At 43.7% G+C, this 24,050-nt stretch overlaps 2 protein-coding genes across 2 annotated transcripts in view; both read left to right on the top strand.

Moving 5' to 3' along the window:
* LOC310791530 (NLR family CARD domain-containing protein 3-like) overlaps window positions 1–24,050 on the top strand; it is a gene marked incomplete at its 3' end in the record, with an annotated part of 336,543 nt that overhangs the window by 94,541 nt on the left and 217,952 nt on the right. The gene's annotated exons all lie outside the window — the stretch shown is intronic.
* The window catches only part of LOC310791115 (NACHT, LRR and PYD domains-containing protein 3-like), a gene marked incomplete at both ends in the record, with an annotated part of 59,539 nt that continues 39,285 nt past the window's right edge, over window positions 3,797–24,050 (top strand). The window contains 6 exon segments of the mRNA XM_083652816.1: window positions 3,797–3,929; window positions 4,112–4,232; window positions 5,049–5,209; window positions 5,393–5,513; window positions 9,912–9,919; window positions 20,681–20,824. Of these exon segments, the coding sequence (XP_083508942.1) occupies window positions 3,797–3,929; window positions 4,112–4,232; window positions 5,049–5,209; window positions 5,393–5,513; window positions 9,912–9,919; window positions 20,681–20,824 (688 nt within the window).

The raw sequence follows: 24,050 nt of genomic DNA on the forward strand, positions 1-24,050 counted from the left end.
CGTGCCGTGGTGAGAAGCCCTCCGGAGGAACTTGGCTGCTGTTGTGCCTTCTACCCAGCTCTGACGAAGGCGACTGATTGCTTGGGGGTGTGCTGGTACTTGCTGTTGTTGATGGCTGTGCTGACTGTGTCTGCCAGAGCCCTGAGGACCTGGTCATGACGCCAGCGGTACCGCCCATCCCCCAATGCCCTCGAACAGCAACTGAGGATGTGTTCCATGGTGCCTCTCTTCTGGCACAGTTGGCATGCCGGAGTGTCTGCTAAGCCCCAGCGGTGCAGGTTGGTTGGACTTGGGAGAACGTCGTACACAGATTGGATGAGGAACTTTATGTGCTGGGGTTCGAATCTCCAGAGCTCTGGCCAGGTGATTTTACGCTGTTCAGCGTGCTCCCACCTTGTCCAGGCGCCTTGCTGGTACATGCCGACCATCTTGGTCCGGCGGTCTTCCTCCACCTCCGCTCGTATCTCATCCTGCACCATGTGACGTTTCTCCCTTCCTCTGGCTTTGTCGTAGCGGGGTTTGGGAAAACTGCCTAGTCCTGCCCGTCCCACTGCCACATTGCCGACCAAGATGCTGTGCTGTAGCCGTGCCTCTGCTCTATCGACTGCTTCCTGTGCCTTCCACTTCCTTCCAGTTTTTACAAGGATTCCCGCTCCAGCGACTTTGGCGTCAGAGGAGTCGCGGTACATCATAACTTCCCTGGCACGTGTAACCTTGAATTCCTCTGACAAGCCGCTGATGGGAAGCTGCAGCTTGGTGGAATGCCCATAGAAGGCAATGCTGCTAAGGGACCGCGGAAGCCCAAGCCACCTCCGGAGAGATTGACTGATGGTTCTTTCCAGCATCTCCACAGTTGTCATAGGCACCTCGTAGACAAGCAGGGGCCAGAGAAGATCAGGCTCCTTCAAAAGCTTGAAACAGCTTCCTGGGAGACCTGGCACACTCACATTGTAAACCTGATGATGGTGATGATTATGATGATGATGATAATGTACGGTGATGATGGCATCAGTTCTAAAGTCTATTCAGCTCCAACGTTGACTGAGCACGCTCAGTGGGACTACACGAGTTTGTAACGTGCACGACTGCATCAAAGAGCTCAATGGGAGGGGCCATCTTTCCTCATTTGTTGCCGTGGTTACCACTGATGCAAAACCTGGTGTCCTGGACAGTTATCAACAGACCATGTTATCAAAAACTCCAGATGTCAGAAAAACTGACAATGTGCAACGTTGCAAGAAGTTGTGTTTCTTTACTCGAGCTAATGATGATATGTATCAAACATCTGTGTTTGCAGAGGTCAGCACCACATGCAGAGAGCAGAGTCTCCAGTACCCAGCTGTCTGTCTATGAAGACTGACTGGTCTAAAGATTTTCCTCCAGAGTTCAGTAATGAACCTGGAAAGAAAAAGAAAAAAAAGAAGAAAAGAAAGAACCAGGAAGGTAAGAGAACTGGTTAGACTGTGAGTCTCATTATTATTTTTGTCTAAAATGTATACAAAAAAAATCCACATTTATTTTGATGAAAATTGGCGGACCCCCTGCAGTACCTCCACAAACCCCTGAGGGCAGTGGTGTGCAATGTTTTTACATTTCAAATCTACTTTTACATTTTTCAACAGCACCCCACCCCACCCGCCAGAGAGCAGAGTCTCCAGTACCCAGCTGTCTGTCGATGAAGACTGACAGGTCTAAAGACAGACCTCCAGACTTCAGTAATGAACCTGGACCTTCAGACACAAGGTAAGATGACTGGTTATACTGCAATGAGGAAATGTTATTTGATATCCTACAACAGTGATTCCCAAACTGTGGGCCGTGGAGGTACTGCAGGTGGGTCCCGAGTGGTCTGCCAAGACTCCTGATTTTCGCGGGCAATCAAATGGCTGTAGCAGGATCAGTTGTAAAGCTACAGTGGAGATCCTGTTATCAGTTCTAGAATACACCTCTTGGTGCTACTTGGACACATCATCAGTGATGGACCCGGGGTCATAGGGTGTTTCGGGTCTTTGATCATCAGACACCCTCGCCCGGGCGACCCTAGTCAGGGGTGATCAGCCCCAGACTTGTGTCCAAGTGTCCCACTACTCCACGGATCCCCCCTTCGGATCCACAGCCATCTTGAAGCTTTTTCCGCAGCCTCTGAGATGTTTTTGATGGCTCTTTTGCACAGCTGACCTTTTACTCCAAGGAGTTTGAGGGTTCGGTATAATGACTGGCCAGCGAAACCCCGGCACCCTACTTCGACTGGTTCGCCGCGGGCTTTCCAGCCTTTGTTCCTGCACTCCGTCACAAGCTCAGCGTATTTGGCCCTCTTACGCTCATTGGCCTCATCGATCCGGTCTTCCCAAGGGACAGTAAGCTCCACTAGGACCACTTGCTTCGTTGACTCTGATGTTAACACCATGTCTGGGCGGAGTGAAGTGGCAAAGATGTGTTCCGGGAACTTAAGCTGCCTTCCCAGGTCGACTTGGAGCTTCCAGTCCCGTGCCGTGGTGAGAAGCCCTCCGGAGGAACTTGGCTGCTGTTGTGCCTTCTACCCAGCTCTGACGAAGGCGACTGATTGCTTGGGGGTGTGCTGGTACTTGCTGTTGTTGATGGCTGTGCTGACTGTGTCTGCCAGAGCCCTGAGGACCTGGTCATGACGCCAGCGGTACCGCCCATCCCCCAATGCCCTCGAACAGCAACTGAGGATATGTTCCATGGTGCCTCTCTTCTGGCACAGTTGGCATGCCGGAGTGTCTGCTAAGCCCCAGCGGTGCAGGTTGGTTGGACTTGGGAGAACGTCGTACACAGATTGGATGAGGAACTTTATGTGCTGGGGTTCGAATCTCCAGAGCTCTGGCCAGGTGATTTTACGCTGTTCAGCGTGCTCCCACCTTGTCCAGGCGCCTTGCTGGTACATGCCGACCATCTTGGTCCGGCGGTCTTCCTCCACCTCCGCTCGTATCTCATCCTGCACCATGTGACGTTTCTCCCTTCCTCTGGCTTTGTCGTAGCGGGGTTTGGGAAAACTGCCTAGTCCTGCCCGTCCCACTGCCACATTGCCGACCAAGATGCTGTGCTGTAGCCGTGCCTCTGCTCTATCGACTGCTTCCTGTGCCTTCCACTTCCTTCCAGTTTTTACAAGGATTCCCGCTCCAGCGACTTTGGCGTCAGAGGAGTCGCGGTACATCATAACTTCCCTGGCACGTGTAACCTTGAATTCCTCTGACAAGCCGCTGATGGGAAGCTGCAGCTTGGTGGAATGCCCATAGAAGGCAATGCTGCTAAGGGACCACGGAAGCCCAAGCCACCTCCGGAGAGATTGACTGATGGTTCTTTCCAGCATCTCCACAGTTGTCATAGGCACCTCGTAGACAAGCAGGGGCCAGAGAAGATCAGGCTCCTTCAAAAGCTTGAAACAGCTTCCTGGGAGACCTGACACACTCACATTGTAAACCTGATGATGGTGATGATGATGATGATGATGATGATGTACGGTGATGATGGCATCAGTTCTAAAGTCTATTCAGCTCCAACGTTGACTGAGCGCGCTCAGTGGGACTACATGAGTTTGTAACGTGCACGACTGCGTCAAAGAGCTCAATGGGAGGGGCCATCTTTCCTCATTTGTTGCCGTGGTTACCACTGATGCAAAACCTGGTGTCCTGGACAGTTATCAACAGACCATGTTATCAAAAACTCCAGATGTCAGAAAAACTGACAATGTGCAACGTTGCAAGAAGTTGTGTGTCTTTACTAGAGCTAATGATGATATGTATCAAACATTTGTGTTTGCAGAGGTCAGCACCACATGCAGAGAGCAGAGTCTCCAGTACCCAGCTGTCTGTCTATGAAGACTGACTGGTCTAAAGACAGACCTCTAAACTTCAGTAATGAACCTGGAAAGAAAAAGAAAAAAAAGAAGAAAAGAAAGAACCAGGAAGGTAAGAGGACTGGTTAGACTGTGAGTCTCAATATTATTATTTTTGTCTAAAATGTATACACAAAAAATCCACATTTATTTTGATGAAAATTGGCGGACCCCCTGCAGTACCTCCACAAACCCCTGAGGGCAGTGGTGTGCAATGTTTTTACATTTCAAATCTACTTTTACATTTTTCAACAGCACCCCACTCCACCCGCCAGAGAGCAGAGTCTCCAGTACCCAGCTGTCTGTCGATGAAGACTGACAGGTCTAAAGACAGACCTCCAGACTTCAGTAATGAACCTGGACCTTCAGACACAAGGTAAGATGACTGGTTATACTGCAATGAGGAAATGTTATTTGATATCCTACAACAGTGATTCCCAAACTGTGGGCCGTGGAGGTACTGCAGGTGGGTCCCGAGTGGTCTGCCAACACTCCTGATTTTCGCGGGCAATCAAATGGCTGTAGCAGGATCAGTTGTAAAGGTACAGTGGAGATCCTGTCATCAGAAGAACCTAGAAGACCTAAAGCATCCATCGCTACCAAGCATAATATGCTAGCTTGTCAGGAAGGGGTCTAAATAATGCTCCAAACATAGGTAAAATTTTGGAAGGGAAAAGTATTTCAAAGGGGTCCCCTGACCTCTCAGTTCAATTTATCTGAATGAAAATTGGTTTATTATAAGTCTCCCCTTTACAGATAAGGTAGGATTTTTCACAGCCTAGCAGGCTATCTGCTTTTGGGTATTTTGCCCAAATGTTTTTGTATCTGGATGGATTATTAATTTCCCTTATGCCCAAGTTCACCTGCTCTGTTAATGAAATAAAAAATATATAATATAAAAAACACTGGGAAATAGATCATCTTAGTCTCATGTGTTGATCAGAGTTGTGATTAAAGGGTTGGGTGGGCCCCGGAAGATTTTCAGATTTCAAAGTGGGCCACGGTATTCTTAAGTTTGGGAACCCCTGTCCTACAGTATTGAGCTGAGCTTGTATTTACAAGGCTGCAAATTAATGCTGAACAAACAATGACTCAAATTAAACAATGAATAATAAAAATGTGCAACGTTGCAAGAAGTTGTATGTCTTTACTAGAGCTAATGATGATATGTATGAAACATTTGTGTTTGCAGAGGTCAGCACCACATGCAGAGAGCAGAGTCTCCAGTACCCAGCTGTCTGTCTATGAAGAGTGACTGGTCTAAAGGCATACCTCCAGAGTTCAGTAATGAACCTGGAAAAATAGGCCAAAGAAAGACAAAAAAAAGAAAGAACCTGGACCTTCAGACACAAGGTAAGAGGACTGGTTATACTGTGAGTTTCAATATTATTATCTTTGTCTAAAATGCATTAAAAAAAAATCCACATTTATTTTGATGAAAATTGGCGGACCCCCTGCAGTACCTCTACAAACCCCCGAGGGCAGTGGTGCCCAATTTCTTTTACATTTCAAATCTACTCTTACATTTTTCAACAGCACCGCCCCCCACCCGCCAGAGAGCAGAGTCTCCAGTACCCAGCTGTCTGTCTATGAAGACTGACTGGTCTAAAGACAGACCTCCAGACTTCAGTAATGAACCTGGACCTTCAGACACAAGGTAACAGGACTGGTTATACTGCAATGAGGAAATGTTATTTGATGTCCTACAGTATTGAGGTGAGCTTGTATTTACAAGGCTGCAAATTAATGCTGAACAAACAATGACTCAAATTAAACATTGAATAATGAAAATGTAAAAAGAGCTAAGTAGGCTACAGATATGGGCTATATCTGGTGAACACACAGCCCACTAACAGGCCTACAGCTCAGTTCCTGCAGCATATCGCTCAAAAGGCCACCTGCCTACTGAAGAAAGTATTTTCTATTCATAAGGGGGTCACACGTTATTTCTCTATCATCACAATTAGCGGTATGTATATTTACATTTACATTCTGTCATTTAGCTGATGCTTTGTGAAAATGTAGGGTAGCTTCAGTTGTTTTAAATTGAGTGTGTGGTGTTTTTATTATTATAACAATAATTATTTGTATCGATCAATTATTAGAAATTTTAGGGGACTCCAATTGAATTCCATGCGACCCCAAGTTTGGGAAAGCCCGGAGTAGCCCCTCCCTCTCCTCCACCCACGCAAACCACATACGTATTCAGATTGTCACTTGCTGATCAGTAAATCTTTAGTGAATTAAACTTTACGACACAGATGTGTGAAACTCTCTGAGTATAAATTACATCATGCAAGTTCTCAGGTGTTTTGCTGCAAAAATGCCTCCATAGTTTCTGTCTAAAACAGTGTAGTGGTAAATACATAGTTGGGTAAACCATCCAAGGTGAGTAGTTTACCCAACTATATATATATATATATATATATATATATATATATATATATATATATATATATATATATATATATAAATATATATAAATAAAAGACCAGACAAGGCCTGACAACAACAGTTCCATTTGCAACTTTTCATCAGACATATTCTCCATTAGAAGGAGCTATATTAAGTGAGAGAAATAGTAGGCAAACACTGATTTGTTTCATTAATCAGGTCTCACACAGGTGCAAATCGTACGTACTTGTTGCAGCACGAACTGATTTCACCAAGTAACAGTTGTTCCTGGACCAACATTTCCTCCTAGTATGGGCTGGGAAAGCCCCGCCCTGAACTAATTTGATTGGTCGCCGCAATTGCTTCTTCCTGAAAAGGTGTGGCAAGTAAAAAAGGTGTGGTTAAGATTAGGGTTTTCTTATCTAACCACGACCATAACCAAACCCTAACCCTAACCACATTGTTGTACTTGCCTAAACCTAATGTTTTATTAATATGTGTGTGGTTAGGGAAGGGCTTCTAGTCATGAGTCCAGACAGGCAGCTTGCAGGCAAGTGTTCGCTGAGCCTTGGCTGAGGAGCTCTTTACCTGAGATAATGAGAGCTTCCTCAGCATCATAGATTTTCAGCCTAGCTACCAGGCCAAGCCCCAGCAGCAGCCTAGCTACCAGGCCAAGCACCAGCAGCAGCCTAGCTACCAGGCCAAGCCCCAGCAGCAGCCTAGCTACCAGGCCAAGCCCCAGCAGCAGCCTAGCTACCAGGCCAAGCCCCAGCAGCAGCCTAGCTACCAGGACAAGCCCCAGCAGCAGCCTAGCTACCAGGCCAAGCCCCAGCAGCAGCCTAGCTACCAGGACAAGCACCAGCAGCAGCCTAGCTACCAGGCCAAGCCCCAGCAGCAGCCTAGCTACCAGGACAAGCACCAGCAGCAGCCTAGCTACCAGGCCAAGCCCCAGCAGCAGCCTAGCTACCAGGCCAAGCCCCAGCAGCAGCCTAGCTACCAGCTGAACCACCAGCAGTCTGTGTGCCTGCCTCTCCTGAACCGACTAACCTGTGAAGAGCCCATCCTGATTGTCTTCTTCGTAAAGACACAGATACCTTCACAATGTTCATAATGTGTTTCTCTCAGGATGCAGCAGGAGAGAGCAGACTCCCCTGAGCCCAGCTGTGTGTCCATGAAGAGTGACTGGTCTATGCATCACCCTTTTAACTTCAAAGATGGACAGCACTCTACTGATCAGAGGTATTTATTTGAAACTGAAATCACAACAGATACACAGTTATCAGATATAGAATTGGTCCGATCACATCCAGTTGAGTTCATTGTGTGTGTGTGTGTGTGTGTGTGTGTGTGTGTGTGTGTGTGTGTGTGTGTGTGTGTGTGTGTGTGTGTGTGTGTGTGTGACCTTATATGACCTCATACATCATGTCCTCTCAACAGAGTCGAGGAGAGGTCAGAGGTTTCCAGTGGTCAGTCTGCCCAGGAGCATCAAACAGACCTGGACTCCGTATTTACGGTGTGAAAAGAAATAACACATTTTACTTCAGCTACACACAAAAACACCCTGTACTTCACCATCAAGTGAAATCAACCTGTTACAAAAGGGACAGAGGCTACTGTATCACGGCTAGTTATTATGGTTAGGAGTTACTAAGGGGGTATTCACACCTATCTCGTTTGGAGCAATTGTTTCAAAACATTGAGCGTTTTCCCCCTTGGTGTGGTTCGTTTGGGGGAGTGTGAACACAGCAATCGCACTCAGATGTGGGACAAAACAAGCGGACTGAGATCGCCAAGAAAGGGTGGTCTCGGTCTGCTTTAAACAAACTCTGGTGCGGTTCGTTTGTGGTGAGAACGTGATCCGACCTCGATCCGCCACAACAGCAGTAAACGGTGCGCATTTTTTTATAAACCAGCTGCCATAGTCAGCTGCGCTGTGCGTAATGGCCTGAAGAACGAGCATTTTTATCCTTTAAAAACAACATCTTCATTCAGATACTGTTTTGGCGACTTGTGACTTGCATGGATAAACTTTGGGGGATTTTTGGATCATCACATCAGCAGTTTGAACTCAAATCAACTTACCTCTGGTCTCCATTCAATAAATGAAAACAAGTCATGGTAATCAGAGCCAGCCTTCTTTGTGATAAGATTGTCTGGTTCAATCAGACAATCAGACTTATTGCATGTCTTCCTCGAAATGTCCGTTATTATTAAATTATTTATTAATATTTTATTCCTGACAGGACAGGTGTTCATATAGCCTATGTCTCTGCTAATCCTCTGAAGTCACCGTGATAGTAATAACATAAGTTGCAAGGGTCTTTGATCTTCTATCTCCAAATTCCTGAGACTCAATAGGCTAAATAAATACATAGGCTACATAGCCTACATAAATAAATAACTTTCTCCCTCTCTCTCTTTCTTTCTCTCTCTCTCTCTCTTTCTCTCTCTCTCGCTCCTCGCACGCCCGACATAGTCTACAATGTAGGTCTAACAAAACGCATTCTATAATCATATAGGAAAATCTCTGGGAATTATTTTTTCCATCACGAGAGGCTATTAGCCTACCCGAGTGTCTCCTGGCCAATCCAGGAGGCTTGGCAATACTATTTGATTTGTGGCTGTGTGAACACAAACGAACCAAGGCACAAATGCAACAATTATATCAATTAAGTACCTGGATCGAACAAAGCAAACGACCTACAGGTGTGAATACACCCTAAGTTATGCCTAACCCAGGGGTTTTGAAAGTGTGGGAGAGTGAGCCCCCCCTGAGAGAACATATAGACAGCTGTGCCCCCCCCCTTTCCACCAATTATTATTGCCATTATTACTATTATTGTTGTATGTTCCACTCGGGCATACAAACAAGTCATCCGCTCGGATTTCTCCAATCACCTGCCTTTAGGCGGGACATCCATGATATCGCCCTATCATCGCTCATTATTTTCCCTGAGTTTCCCTTTCCGTCAGTCGGAAGCTTTTGAAAATTGCGACAGCAAACCATCCGTTTTAAGAGACTACGTGCAGTGTATCTGTGTACCTGTAAATGTTGCGTTCTCTGCACGTTCAACCTGTATCGTGTGCTGCAGGCTGGCCAGCGCGGATAGACAGTTTCCCAGCCCCATAAATGTCATAAGATTCATCCGAAATAGCTCCCCAACAGATACAAAAACATGAGCACATGTGCTTGATGTACATACAAAGAACTGCCACGATCTGATTTGTGAAACACACATTTCAAGAAATCATGATTTACTCCTCCCTGGAGCTTCTCCTCTGACAGCTCGTCACTCGCCTCAGGCAGCCAGACTGCAGGAGCTCCGCCCCCGGCTGATTCGTGCGGTGGAGGCTGCGTAGCCATTGTGCAGCATGGCCAAGTAGTGCCAGAGATTTGATATCCTACCGTCTCTGGTTGCGCATTTTCTTCTCTTAGATTTTTCCCACTCACGCCCGCGCCTCCTCTCAAGTTGTCTCACGCCCCCCAGTGGAGACGCGGCCTAAACTTTGAGAACTGCTGGCCTAACCCAATCACTAAGTCTTATGTCCTCCCTTACCATTAGCCTTTAGCCCTAATGTAAGATGAAATCTCTATCTCTAGTGTATAAGACGTGAGAGTGAAACTTACTCACTTATGTGTTTGCAAGTTATCTCTGTTTAGGCAGCAGGGTAAAGATTACAGTTCATTAATTCACTGGTCTTCTTGATCTTCTGCGCTATCTGTCATGGCGTCGCTCTGAACTGGGGCATGATTGGCTTGGTGATACGCAGCTCCATGGCGTCGGTTTCAGTTGGACCACTTTGGATGTTGCTTGTTCTGGTCTTCATTCAAAGGATGCTTAGGAAATCCACAATCCCCAAATCTGATAGTGTTGCGTGTTGATCAAATATCCTATTACTGTAGTTCGAGGAGGTGCAAGTCTATCATGTCACGTGGTGTTGATTGCTACTCCTGTAGTGTCTGCTACATTAGTTTGGTAACTAACATAGCGGACGCTACGTTAGTTACCAAACAGTCTTAATCATCAGTTCTACAGGTCTGCGTCCACACATGACCAGCTGTCCTCAAGAAACATAGCTTCACAGGTCTGTGCGTCCACACATGACCAGCTGTCCTCAACAAACATAGCTTCACAGGTCTGCGTCCACACACAACCAGCTGTCCTCAAGAAACATAGCTTCACAGGTCTGTGCGTCCACACACGACCAGCTGTCCTCAACAAACATAGCTTCACAGGTCTGCGTCCACACACGACCAGCTGTCCTCAAGAAACATAGCTTCACAGGTCTGTGCGTCCACACACGACCAGCTGTCCTCAAGAAACATAGCTTCACAGGTCTGTGTGTCCACACATGACCAGCTGTCCTCAAGAAACATAGCTTCACAGGTCTGTGTGTCCACACATGACCAGCTGTCCTCAAGAAACATAGCTTCACAGGTCTGTGCATCCACACACGACTACCTGTCCTCAAGAAACATAGCTTCACAGGTCTGTGCGTCCACACATGACCAACTGTCCTCAAGAAACATAGCTTCACAGGTCTGTGTGTCCACACATGACCAGCTGTCCTCAAGAAACATAGCTTCACAGGTCTGTGTGTCCACACATGACCAGCTGTCCTCAAGAAACATAGCTTCACAGGTCTGTGTGTCCACACACGACCAGCTGTCCTCAAGAAACATAGCTTCACAGGTCTGTGCGTCCACACACGACTACCTGTCCTCAAGAAACATAGCTTTAGCTGTCCTCAAGAAACATAGCTTCACAGGTCTGTGCGTCCACACACGACTACCTGTCCTCAAGAAACATAGCTTCACAGGTCTGTGCGTCCACACACGACTACCTGTCCTCAAGAAACATAGCTTTAGCTGTCCTCAAGAAACATAGCTTCACAGGTCTGTGCGTCCACACACGACTACCTGTCCTCAAGAAACATAGCTTCACAGGTCTGTGCGTCCACACACGACTACCTGTCCTCAAGAAACATAGCTTCACAGGTCTGTGCGTCCACACACGACTACCTCTCCTCAAGAAACATAGCTTTAGCTGTCCTCAAGAAACATAGCTTCACAGGTCTGTGCGTCCACACACGACCAGCTGTCCTCAAGAAACATAGCTTCACAGGTCTGTGCGTCCACACACGACCAGCTGTCCTCAAGAAACATAGCTTCACAGGTCTGTGCGTCCACACACGACTACCTGTCCTCAAGAAACATAGCTTCACAGGTCTGTGCGTCCACACACGACTACCTGTCCTCAAGAAACATAGCTTCACAGGTCTGTGCGTCCACACACGACCAGCTGTCCTCAAGAAACATAGCTTCACAGGTCTGTGCGTCCACACACGACTACCTGTCCTCAAGAAACATAGCTTCACAGGTCTGTGCGTCCACACATGACCAACTGTCCTCAAGAAACATAGCTTCACAGGTCTGTGTGTCCACACACGACCAGCTGTCCTCAAGAAACATAGCTTCACAGGTCTGTGCGTCCACACACGACCAGCTGTCCTCAAGAAACATAGCTTCACAGGTCTGTGCGTCCACACACGACTACCTGTCCTCAAGAAACATAGCTTCACATGTCTGTGCGTCCACACACGACCAGCTGTCCTCAAGAAACATAGCTTCACAGGTCTGTGCGTCCACACACGACCAGCTGTCCTCAAGAAACATAGCTTCACAGGTCTGTGCGTCCACACACGACTACCTGTCCTCAAGAAACATAGCTTCACAGGTCTGTGCGTCCACACACGACTACCTGTCCTCAAGAAACATAGCTTCACAGGTCTGTGCGTCCACACACGACCAGCTGTCCTCAAGAAACATAGCTTCACAGGTCTGTGTGTCCACACACGGCTACCTGTCCTCAAGAAACATAGCTTCACAGGTCTGTGCGTCCACACATGACCAACTGTCCTCAAGAAACATAGCTTCACAGGTCTGTGTGTCCACACACGACCAGCTGTCCTCAAGAAACATAGCTTCACAGGTCTGTGCGTCCACACACGACCAGCTGTCCTCAAGAAACATAGCTTCACAGGTCTGTGCGTCCACACACGACTACCTGTCCTCAAGAAACATAGCTTCACAGGTCTGTGCGTCCACACACGACTACCTGTCCTCAAGAAACATAGCTTCACAGGTCTGTGCGTCCACACACGACCAGCTGTCCTCAAGAAACATAGCTTCACAGGTCTGTGCGTCCACACACGACTACCTGTCCTCAAGAAACATAGCTTCACAGGTCTGTGCGTCCACACATGACCAACTGTCCTCAAGAAACATAGCTTCACAGGTCTGTGCGTCCACACACGACCAACTGTCCTCAAGAAACATAGCTTCACAGGTCTGTGCGTCCACACACGACCAGCTGTCCTCAAGAAACATAGCTTCACAGGTCTGTGCGTCCACACACGACTACCTGTCCTCAAGAAACATAGCTTCACAGGTCTGTGCGTCCACACACGACCAGCTGTCCTCAAGAAACATAGCTTCACAGGTCTGTGCATCCACACACGACCACAGCTGTCCTCAAGAAACATAGCTTCACAGGTCTGTGTGTCCACACACGACCACAGCTGTCCTCAAGAAACAGTAGCTTCACTTCAGCTACCAGACTGCTTTTGATCCATGCAGTTTATCTGTCGGCGTCCTCAATCAGTATCATCAACATCAGCTGCTCTTCCTTTGTATCTTAGAGTGTATTCACACCTATCTCGTTTGGAGCAGTTGTTCCGAAACAGAGAGCGTTTTCCCCCTTGGTGCGGTTCGTTTGGGGGAGTGTGAACACAGCAATCGCACTCGGATGCGGGACAAAACAAGTGGACCAAGATCGCCAAGAAAGGGTGGTCTCGGTCCGCTTTAAACAAACTCTGGTGCGGTTCGTTTGTGGTGAGAACGTGATTCAACCTCGATCCGATACAACTGCAGGAAACAGTGCGCATTTTTGGATAAAACAGCTGCCGTAATCAGCGTAATGTGCGTAATGGCCTGAAGAACAAGCATTTTTATGTTTAAAAACAACAGAAATCATTGATATTTACTAAACAACAATACTTTGATAGCGGAGCAAAAGCAATGAAAATCTTGGCCTATAAATTAAAAAAACAACAGATAAAATCAAACATTGCTTTTATCAAAGATCAAACCAGGAATACAATTGTTAAAGGCAAACAAGAAATAGCTCAAGAGTTTGCAAAATACTACAAACAACTGTATAGTCCTGATGACAATCTGCTCCCTCGAAATAGAATCAGGGAATATCTATCTGGGATAGAACTGCCGCAGTTAACTGAAAGACAAAATAATGACCTGACGCTACCAATTACAATGGATGAGATTAAAATAGTTATAAATAAGTTAAAAAAGGGTAAATGCCCAGGGAGCGATGGGTACACAGGGGAATTTTATAGGGAATTTGTCATAGAATTACTGCCAATTTTAGAAAAAACTTTTAACTGGGCGTTGGACCACGGTCAGTGGCCAAATACATGGTGTAACTCCATAATTACAGTTATACACAAAGACACTAAGGACCCTACAGACTGTGGATCATATAGACCAATAACTCTTTTGAATGTAGACCAAAAACTATTAAGTAGCATCATAGCAAATAGACTGTCAAAGATTATTCTGCATATTATAAACCCAGACCAAACAGGCTTTATCCCAGATAGATATCTTTGTGATAATGTTAGACGGACTTTGAATATAATAGATTACTCACAGAAAAAGAATATTCAAACATTGATTCTTACCTTGGACGCTGAGAAAGCCTTCGATAGGGTGTCATGGACATTTATTTTAGAAATATGTATTAAGTTTGGCTTCCATGACACTTTTATCAAATGGCTTCAAGCAATGTATAAAACATCAAGAGCACAGGTCAGAACAAATGGAACCCTGTCAGACAGCTTTGAGTTAAAACGGGGGACAAAACAAGGGGACCCACTGTCTCCTTTAATTTTTGCCATTTGTATCGAACCTCTGGCAGAATACATCAGGATGATTGATGAAATTGAAGGTGTGAAAATAGCAGAGGACCAGCACAAATTGGCGTTATACGCAGACGATGTGGTCCTGTATCTCACAAACTTAGAGAAATCACTACCAGCACTTATGCAAACTATTAATAATTATGGTCTAGCTTCAGGCTATAAGTTAAACATGCAGAAATGTGAAGCAATGGTTGTAGGAGCCCCTGTCAGCAGAGAATTGAAAGAAAAATATCTATGGCAATGGGACAAGGATAAAGTGAAATATTTGGGTATTGTTATACCAAAGAATATTAAGTTAATTTACGAATTGAATTATAACTGTCTTGAAGTACAAATTAGACAAGACCTAAACCGATGGAGAACTGCTATTTTATCGTTGGGTGGAAGAATAGATGCAATCAGAATGAATGTACTCCCCAGGTTTTTGTTTTTATTTCAGACATTACCTGTGTGTATAAGTGCAAATGCCTTTAAAACCTGGGATAGGATGTTAAGTAAATTTGTGTGGGATGATAAAAAACCGAGAGTTAAAATGAAGACACTTAAAATGGCTAAAGAGAAGGGAGGACTTGCTCTTCCCAATCTAAAACACTACTACTATGCAGCTCAAATGCAGCCAATACGCACTTGGTTAAACGACAATTCTGAAGCAAGGTGGAGGTCAATTGAGAAGCATATGTGTCATGTCTCAATAAAAAACACACTTTTTTGTATAGAGAACCCACGAAAGACAAAAGTAACAGACAGTTCATTGATTAAAAATACTTTGGAGACTTGGAGTCGAATTAAGAGAAATTTTGAAATAAGGGATGATCTTATTGCACTGAGAGAGATACAGGAGGACCCCGATTTCACTCCCAATACTCATGGTATAACTTTTAATATATGGGCACAGAAGGGACTGACGATAGTTGGACAATGTCTAAATGAGAATGGAATCATGTCATTTGAATCCTTAAAGCAACTTTATGATTTACCACACTCCACCTCTTCCGATATCTACAAATAAGAAGCTACATTCAGAAAAGTAAAATAAGAGGGAAGACTAGAAATACGCTTCATCCACTGGTTAAATTTTTGGTAAAGAATTATGGCAAGGTCAGAATACCACACCAAATCTCAGCAGTTTATGCTATTTTAGAAAATAGCCATAAGCAACAAGACACAAAGGCAAAACTAAAATGGGAAGAAGAACTTAATACAAACATATCAGAGGACATTTGGAAGGAAATGAACCGGAATGTACACACGACGACAGCCTCTCCTTATTGGAGAGAGTATGCATGGAAAATACAATCACGGTACTTTATAACAGTACAACAAGCTAAATATAACGGTAACACTTCGCCAAACTGCTGGAGGGAGTGTGGTGAATCTTATGCCAACTTTGGCCACATCTTTTGGTTTTGCCCAGTATTACAACCGTTTTGGAACAATATACAGAAGGAAATTAACACCATCTTAAGGACTGCCATCCATCTGAATGTAAACTTTGTGTTGTTGGGCAGAACGGTGGAAGAAATAAAAAATAAAAATGACAAATACCTAGTGAGGATACTGCGTATAACAGCTCTGAAGCAAATAACAAGAAATTGGCTTCAAAAAATAAGCCCTTTGGCAAACAAATGGAGAGAAATGGTTCAACAAATTTACCAGATGGAGTATTTAACTTATAAGATTCGGGGGAATCTGAAACTATTTGAAGATAGATGGTCTAACTGGTCAAATTACTATCAGGCGGTTAAGTAATCTCTCTCAGTGCAACTAGACAAAATACCAATAATGACCTGAAATGTGTGAACTGATGTTTCATATACTAATGCTGACAGTCACATAGGGGAGCACTATTTATTTTTTTGTATTTTATTTTACTTTACTTGTATTTGTATTTTTTCTTTTCTTTTTTCTTTTCTTTTTTCTTTTTTTTTTTTTTTCTTTTTTATGTCTACAGGCACTTTGCATTTGTACTTGTATCTGTAGGCTACGTGGAGCATCACAGGGTGAAGCATACACCCATGTCATGTATGGAATGTATGTTATGTATGTATGTTTATAAGCATTTGTCATGTCTTTATTATATTTACAAAAAAGAAAAATTGCCATCATTACAAAATAATATGAGCAAGATGTATATAAATTAGGGGTGTCACAATATATCGTCCCACGAAATTTCGCGATAGTAAAACGTCACGATATGTATCGTTGAGATGAAATCTCATATCGTGAAAAAAAAAAAAAAAAAAAAAAAAACATTTTTTTTTTTTTTTTTTCAAAAGTAGACAAAGAAACGTCTTTGTTTGTTGAAGTTCAATGTGTGGAAAGTAGTTCAGTTGAACAAGTCTCTGAAGAGACACATGAGAAGTTATACAGGAGAGAAACCATTCAATTGAGTTTCTGGCAAAACTGTTTACTTGACAGGAAAAACTGAAGATGCATAAAAAATAGACTAAGAAAAGTCTTGTTGTTTGAGTTTGAAGAAAAACTGAAGATGCATAATGAGAATTTATACTGCTGAGAAACCTTTTAGTTCAAAGTAAATCTAAGTGACGGTGTAACTCATTCTATTTCAAGATAAGCCTTATCTCCAATCTCATGTTTTTTCTAGTTGTTATTGTAATAACAATTTCCCACAACAGCATGTTTTGTATTTGTGCATTTCAAATAAAATACTACTTTTCCAGTCATATATTGTCATTATTCAAGTTAAAAAAAATATTGTTAAAATCGTATCGTATCGTATCGTTATCGTGAACCCAGTATCGTGATACGTATCGTATCGTGAACTGAGTGTATCGTGACACCCCTAATATAAATACAAGATGACAATAAAAAGTATAAAAAAAAAAAAAAAAACATCATTCAGATCCTGTTTTGGCGACTAAATAAATTTTGAGGGATTTTTACATCATCACATCAGCAGTTTGAACTCGATCAACTTATCTGGTATAAATAAAAACAAGTCGTGGTAATCAGAGCCAGCCTTCTTTGTGATAAGATTGTCTGGTTCAATCAGACAATCAGACTGATTGCATGTCTCCCTCGAAATGTCCGTAGGCTATTATTAAATTATTTATTAATATTTTATTCCTGACAGGACAGGTGTTCATATGCGTAATCTTCTGAAGTCTCCGTGATAGTAATAGTAGACGTTGCGAGGGTCTTTGATCTTCTATCTCCAAATTCCCGATAGATAGCCTAAATAGGCTATCTCCAGATCCCTCCCTCTTTCTTTCTCTCTCTCTCTCCTCGCATGGCACACGCCCGACGTAGCCTGATGTAGGTCTAACAAAAACGCATTCTTATAATCATAGAAAATCTCTGGGAATTATTTTTGCATCCTGGGAGGCTATTAGCCTATCAGAGTGTCTCCTGGCCAATCCAGGAGGCTTGGCAATACTATTTGGATCGTTTGATTTGTGGCTGTTTGAACACAAACGAACCAAGGCACAAATGCAACAATTGTATCAATTAAGCCCCTGAATTGGAACAAAGCAAATAAGCTAGAGGTGTGAATACACCCTTAGGATGATGTAATTTAATGGACAAGAGAAACCTTTGACCCAAATATGCCAGTCCAGTACTTTCCCTACAGCCCCCCCTAACGGTACACCTCCAGTACTACAATAATATAAGCAACATCCTAATAAGTACTAAGAATAAGAAGGAAAGAAAGAAAGATGGATTTCTAAAAATTAAGAAAGTTATCTGACTAACTGTCATGATTGTAATTTTCTGCAGGGCGTAGCATATAAACCATTCTGGTCATTATAATGTCCCAACCCAGTCTCACAAAGAATTGTGACATAGTAACGTGGGTCCACAGCACAGACGTTCTACTTTCACCAAAACACATTTAAAATGGTTCAAAAATAAAGTTTGTTTGACCACTAGAGGGCAGGGCCGAGGCGGGGATGATGCTCCCACAACTCGCTACTGCGTTATTTCGAATCCACATAGGTTACGCCAAAACCACGCCCTGTGCCCGCCTACGCAGCAGTCAAGCGCCGCCCGGGATTGGCCAGGAGCAAGTCTTTTGTCTTCTTTTGACAGCTGGAATCTCCCACACCACAAACACTGTACGGCACGCAGCCCAGCGATTTCATGAACCAACTGAATTGCTCTTGATAGCGGAGATTGAAAATAAATTACTGTAATAACGCCAATGAAAACGTAACACAAGCTTTTAACACACAATCGATTTTTAAACATTTATTTCAAAACAGCATTGTAAAATTCAGGCCTTTAGCCAAAGCTTCAATAACAGAGCTCAGCTGACAGTTTAACCTGCAAATGAAAAATACAATAGGCTACAGTACATAGGCCTAGCACCTGCCCCCCCCCCCCCCCCCCCCCCCCAGTCCAGCCGTCTGTTCCAGGCCAGTGAAGTCCCGACAATCTCCAAAAACATGCAATAATATAAAATCATAGATAAAAAGTTTAATCATACACAATACATAAAACCAAAAGTAAAGGGTTAGCCTTCCCAATGGCCAAGGGCAGCATCTGTTATTCTGGCCTCATAATAAGCACTGAGGCGGGTGGTCAGAAAGTCAAATAACATTAAAATACATTGTATGCTTTGGTGCGATGTAGGATTTTGTCTTTCAATATCCTCATTGCAGCCTCGCTTGGTGTTGTTGCTTCTCACAGGAATGGTGTCCCTGTAACAGAGAGCCCAACATGAGCATGAGCGCCTGGCCAATCCCGGCCCTTGACTGCTGCGTAGGCGGGCACAGGGCGTGGTTTTGGCGTAACCTATGTGGGATTCAAAATAACGCCTCGCTACTGGAGCAACTCGGTGGTCACAGCCGGCTCAGTAACCAGGAAGTAGCTGTGGACTGAGGCAGAAACTGATGTTCACATTCAACTATTTTAGAGCCATTGTTGTGAAACTAGAAGGCTTTGTGCTGTGGGTCAACATTTCTATTCCATAATTATTTGTGAGATCATGTTGAATCTCCATGCTGCACTCTTTAGATCAGTGCAGGCTTTCAGTCTCTGAAGATGGATTTAATTTTGTCTGCAGATTTTAGTATGAAGGTTTAATATGTATATTAGGGATGTTCGATATTGGCTTTTTTACCGATATCCGATATCCGATAATGTCCAACTCTTAATTTCCGATACCGATATCAACCGATACCGATATAAGCGGGCTTTTTTTCCACCAAAATTTCATGTAACAAGTTACATAATGTAGTTTAATGTAGCTGAAGAGTTTAATATATAATATGCATGTTGTGTTAAAGGTCCCAATTCGTGCAGCTGTAACCTCTTAAAAACGTGTGTCTCTGGTCCATAAAACATGATTCTGGATTAATCTGTCGAAAATATAGCGAACCCGTTTGTTGTGACGGAGTTCTCACTTCCTCATCTGGTCGCTTCCCAAGAACGGCCTGTTTCTATAATATATTCAGAACTAACAGTTCCCATTGGCCGCTGAGGGAGAGCCCGCCCCAGGCTCCCAGCGGCCAATCAGATTAGCGTCTGTGGACCAGCACGCTAGGTTGCGAGTTATCGTTAACTTAACTGTACTACGCTAAAGAGGACATCTCAAAATGCCTAGACTTACCGAATGCACCTCTGCAGTTGCTGGATCACGTACAGTTGGCGTCGCTCCAGCTAGAAGTGTTAATTTTGTGGCTATAGACTAAATGGTGCAGGTAGCTTGTGTGAGAGGGACCCGCGCAGTATGCAGGAGGAAGCTCGTGACGTCGATAGTCTCTCCAGATTCCTCTCTGGGCAAACGACGCGTTTGGGGGTGTGGCTTGGAGGAGACTGCAGGGTGACGCTGGATAGGGACAAATCCAACTGTGGCAGTTCTGAGCTTGTGACAACTCATTACAGGGAGGGCTGACAGCAGTATATATGCATTTACAAGTAAAAACAGCTTTTGCACGGAATGGGACCTTTAAAGTTGTAAGTGTTAGAGAAGCGAGCTTGTGACCAGAAGGTCGTCGGTTCAATCCCCGGGACCGGCAGGATAAATCTGGGTGGGGAAAGTGAAAAGGCAGCGCTTGCCCCTCCCTCATACCACCACTGAGGTGCCCTTGAGCAAGGCCCTTAACCCCAACCGCTCCAGTGGAGCTGCTCAGTGGCCAACAGATCAGACTGTGGTTGTACTGGTCAGCTTCCAGGTATGAATGTGTGTGTGAATGTGAACAGGGCACACCTGAAAAAGAGAGCATTGCTCTCAGTGAGACTCCCCCTGTATTTAAAAAAAAAAAAAATATCGGCATGAAAACCGATACTGATATTTTACGATATCGATTTTTTTATGCTAATATCGGCCGATAATATCGGTAGACCTATAATATCGGACATCCCTAATGTATATTATTCTGTTCCAGCTGCTTGAGGAGAACATCGTCACCTTTGTGAAGACGGAGCTGAGAAGGTTCCGGAGGGTTCTGAGTCCAGATGAGGCAGAATGCTCAGAGAGTCAGAGGGTGGAGGAGGAGGTGGATGGTGTGGAGGAAGAGCCGAGGAGGAGCAAAGAGGCTTTTCTAAACATCACACTTCTCTTCCTGAGGAGAATGAAGCAGGAGGAACTGGCTGAGGAGCTGCAGAGAAGTAAGAGTCTTTAACAGCTTTAAAGGGATAGTTTGGTTTGTTTGAAGTGGGGTCCTATCAGCTAGTTGCATACACTAACTGAAATAGGTACAGTGTTCTGGACGCTGAGCGCACCGTTTATCGAGACCCAGCACTCTAAGCCAGAGGTTCTCAAATGTTTTTCAGCCAAGGACCCCTTACAAGATAGAAAATATACCGGGGACCCCCTCATTCTGATTTGTGATTTTGGGCTAAGCTTAATTGTTTCCACGGTAACGTGCTTGACTTTTAATTTGATAGGTTTGTTATTAGAATGTAATCCATGAACCATTTTAGATTTAAAGCATAAACTATTTTCGTTGAACTATGAAGATTTTGCAAAAACTCTTTATATATATATTTTTTTATTGCATTACATTTACATTACGTCATTTAGCAGACACTTTTGTTATGTCCAAAGCGACTTACAATATCACAATTTGTCAACAGTACAGAAAACCACTATGCAACACAATCAATGACAGCCAAGATATTTTGATAGACTAGCACCATGTAGGAAGTAGTTTGAGAAGGAATAAGTAACATGTAGCATTTTATTTTTCAATAATTTTTTTTTTTTTTTTTTTTTTTTTTACTTGCAAACTTTTCGCGGACCCCCTGGCAAAGTGCCACGGACCCCTGGGGGTCCGCGGACCCCCATTTGAGAACCACCGCTCTAAGCAACAGCCTCCACAGCTCTGTCTCTCTACTCTGTCTCAATACTCAAATCAGTTTTTCATTCCTTGGTTCTCTCCCATTTAGAATACTGCCCTGTAATCTGGTCCTCTGCTTCACAATCTGATCTGCTTCACAATCTGATCTGAAAAAGTTGCAGGTTGCTCAAAATAAGGCGGCTCGTTTAGCACTCAGTTGTTCATACAGAACAAGTATAAACTTCATGCATGCACAGCTGTCGTGGCTGATGGTTGTACAGAAAATGTCTCTGTGTCTCTTAATGTTACTGCGGAGCATAATTAGTCATAACAAACCATCCAGCTTGGCTGATCAGTTACATATGACCTCTGGGCATGGATACAGCACTAGAGGTGCTGCGGCTGGTCACTTTACACTCCCAGCTCCAAGAACCAATTTTCTGAAAATTATCATTATATATAGATCAATAGCACTCTGGAACTCTCTGCCAAAGGAAATCATATCTACTGTTAAGAATAAAACTACTTTTAGAAAACTAACAAAGCAATACCTTGCCAAATAGCTTTTGTCAATCTGTTCAGTGGTCTATTTCATGTTTTTTCTCTGTCTAGTGTGTTTAATTGTACTGTTATCTGTTAACACGTCATTTCATATTTTCACTCAGTTGAATATCTGTTGACCTTATTAGTTTGTGTTGTTTACAATCAGTGTGTCTAATTGTTTTTTTTTTTATCTTATGTTGAGTCTATTTTGTTTTATTTTTTTATTATATGTTTGTATTTTCTATGTCCAGGAGCCCAGGAAGATTAGAGGTGCATTCATGTCCTTCTAATGGGGATCCTTTAATAAACTAAACTAAACTACACGGGGCCAAGAACTAAAACATAATTTAGCCACCTAAAACAACGGCCACCTAAACAAATCGATATCTGTGTACGGTACATGTACGCTCTATTTTGACAATTTTGAGCGCTTTACTTTTCCGCCAAACAGCCGTCTCATTCGGCACTGCTTTTTATCCCAACCGTACAACTACCGTATTCCTACGCTAAACGCCTGCACAGAGCCGTGATTTACAAAACAGAAAGGCTTAGAAGAGAGACAAAACACTGACTTACTTTAGAGAAAACAAGTCACCTGGCCTCTCTGGTCTGGGACGTTTTCCCCAATTTATCCTGTGAATAGTGAAAAAGGTCTGCAGGACACCCCGGCATTTAGGCAGCATATTATGGCAGTTCCTCGTATCTCTCTTTCTGCCTGTTCACTCTCTGCAAAAGTTCCTCTTCTGAATATTACTCTCTCTGGTTCATAATTGTATCCTCTTGTCACCAAGGTGAATGGCATATCGTCCTCTCTATCAAAATCACTCATATTTTAATTTGTGTATTCTATTTATTGTGTCTTCACTAACAAGCCGGAAGAAATAACCCAAAATAACAGCTGATCTGTGGAGTAATCCAGCGCCGCGGCTCTATGCAGGCGTTTAGCGGAGGAATACGGTAGTTGTACGGTTGGTAGAAAAAGCAGTGCCGAATGAGACGGCTGTTTGGCGGAAGAGTAAAGCGCTCAATATTGTCAAAATAGAGTGTACATGTACACAGATATCGATTTGTTTAGGTGGGCGTTGTTTTAGGTGGCTAAATTACGTTTTAGTTCTTGGCCCCGTGTAGTAGAGAGACAGAGCTGTGGAGGCTGTTGCTTAGAGTGCTGGGTCTCGATAAACGGTGCGCTCAGCGTCCAGAACACTGTACCTATTTCAGTTAGTGTATGCAACTAGCTGATAGGACCCCACTTCAAACAAACCGAACTATCCCTTTAATGTCATGGAGAGAGAGGGGAGGTGGTGGAGAATGGCTGATTTATGTCTGTTAGAGTTTTGCTTAGTTTTCAAGACAATGATGCCACCTATAAGTGAAAGAATTGACAAAACAATATAGGAACAAATCATTTGGGGCACCTCATCTAATTAATTTGAATCAGGTGCACAAGCTGTAGCTGGAAGATGCTGTCAAGCCACAGTTCTCAACCGCAACAAAGAAAGAACATATAACCAAACAAGAAACAAATTATTAGAGAGAGAAGAACATTATATTTGAGTTTTGCTCATTTTGATCTCATTTGACTTGTTAAGACGTGTTTAACTTTTTCTGAATGTATTTGAGTCATCATCGGTTTGGAACATGTCAAATCCATTCCAACAAGAACACAAGATAAAGAAACGGAGTTCAGCCCTCCTTCATGTTGGAACTTTACAGTTTATAGTGTCTATAGTTTAAAATGATAGAAGCCATGAGCATGACCAAACTCTGCTGAAAATCTAAACATTTGCCAAACAAGATCTATTCATTACAAGATTGAAAGGTAAATGAGCAGAATCCCTCTGGATATTCTGGTAAAATTATTAATTTGTTAATGTGAGTGTAATAAGCTGAACACAGTGGTGCACACTAGTGTTGGCACGATGGACGATGGCATCGACCATCGTTGATGGGCCGACCCCCATCGACCTCTTAGCCTTCTACATCGTACCATCGTGATGTGTGTGTGTGTGTGT

This window comes from Poromitra crassiceps (assembly GCF_964638095.1).
Source record: "Poromitra crassiceps genome assembly, chromosome: 16".
In the NCBI taxonomy this organism is placed as follows: Eukaryota; Metazoa; Chordata; class Actinopteri; order Beryciformes; family Melamphaidae; genus Poromitra; species Poromitra crassiceps.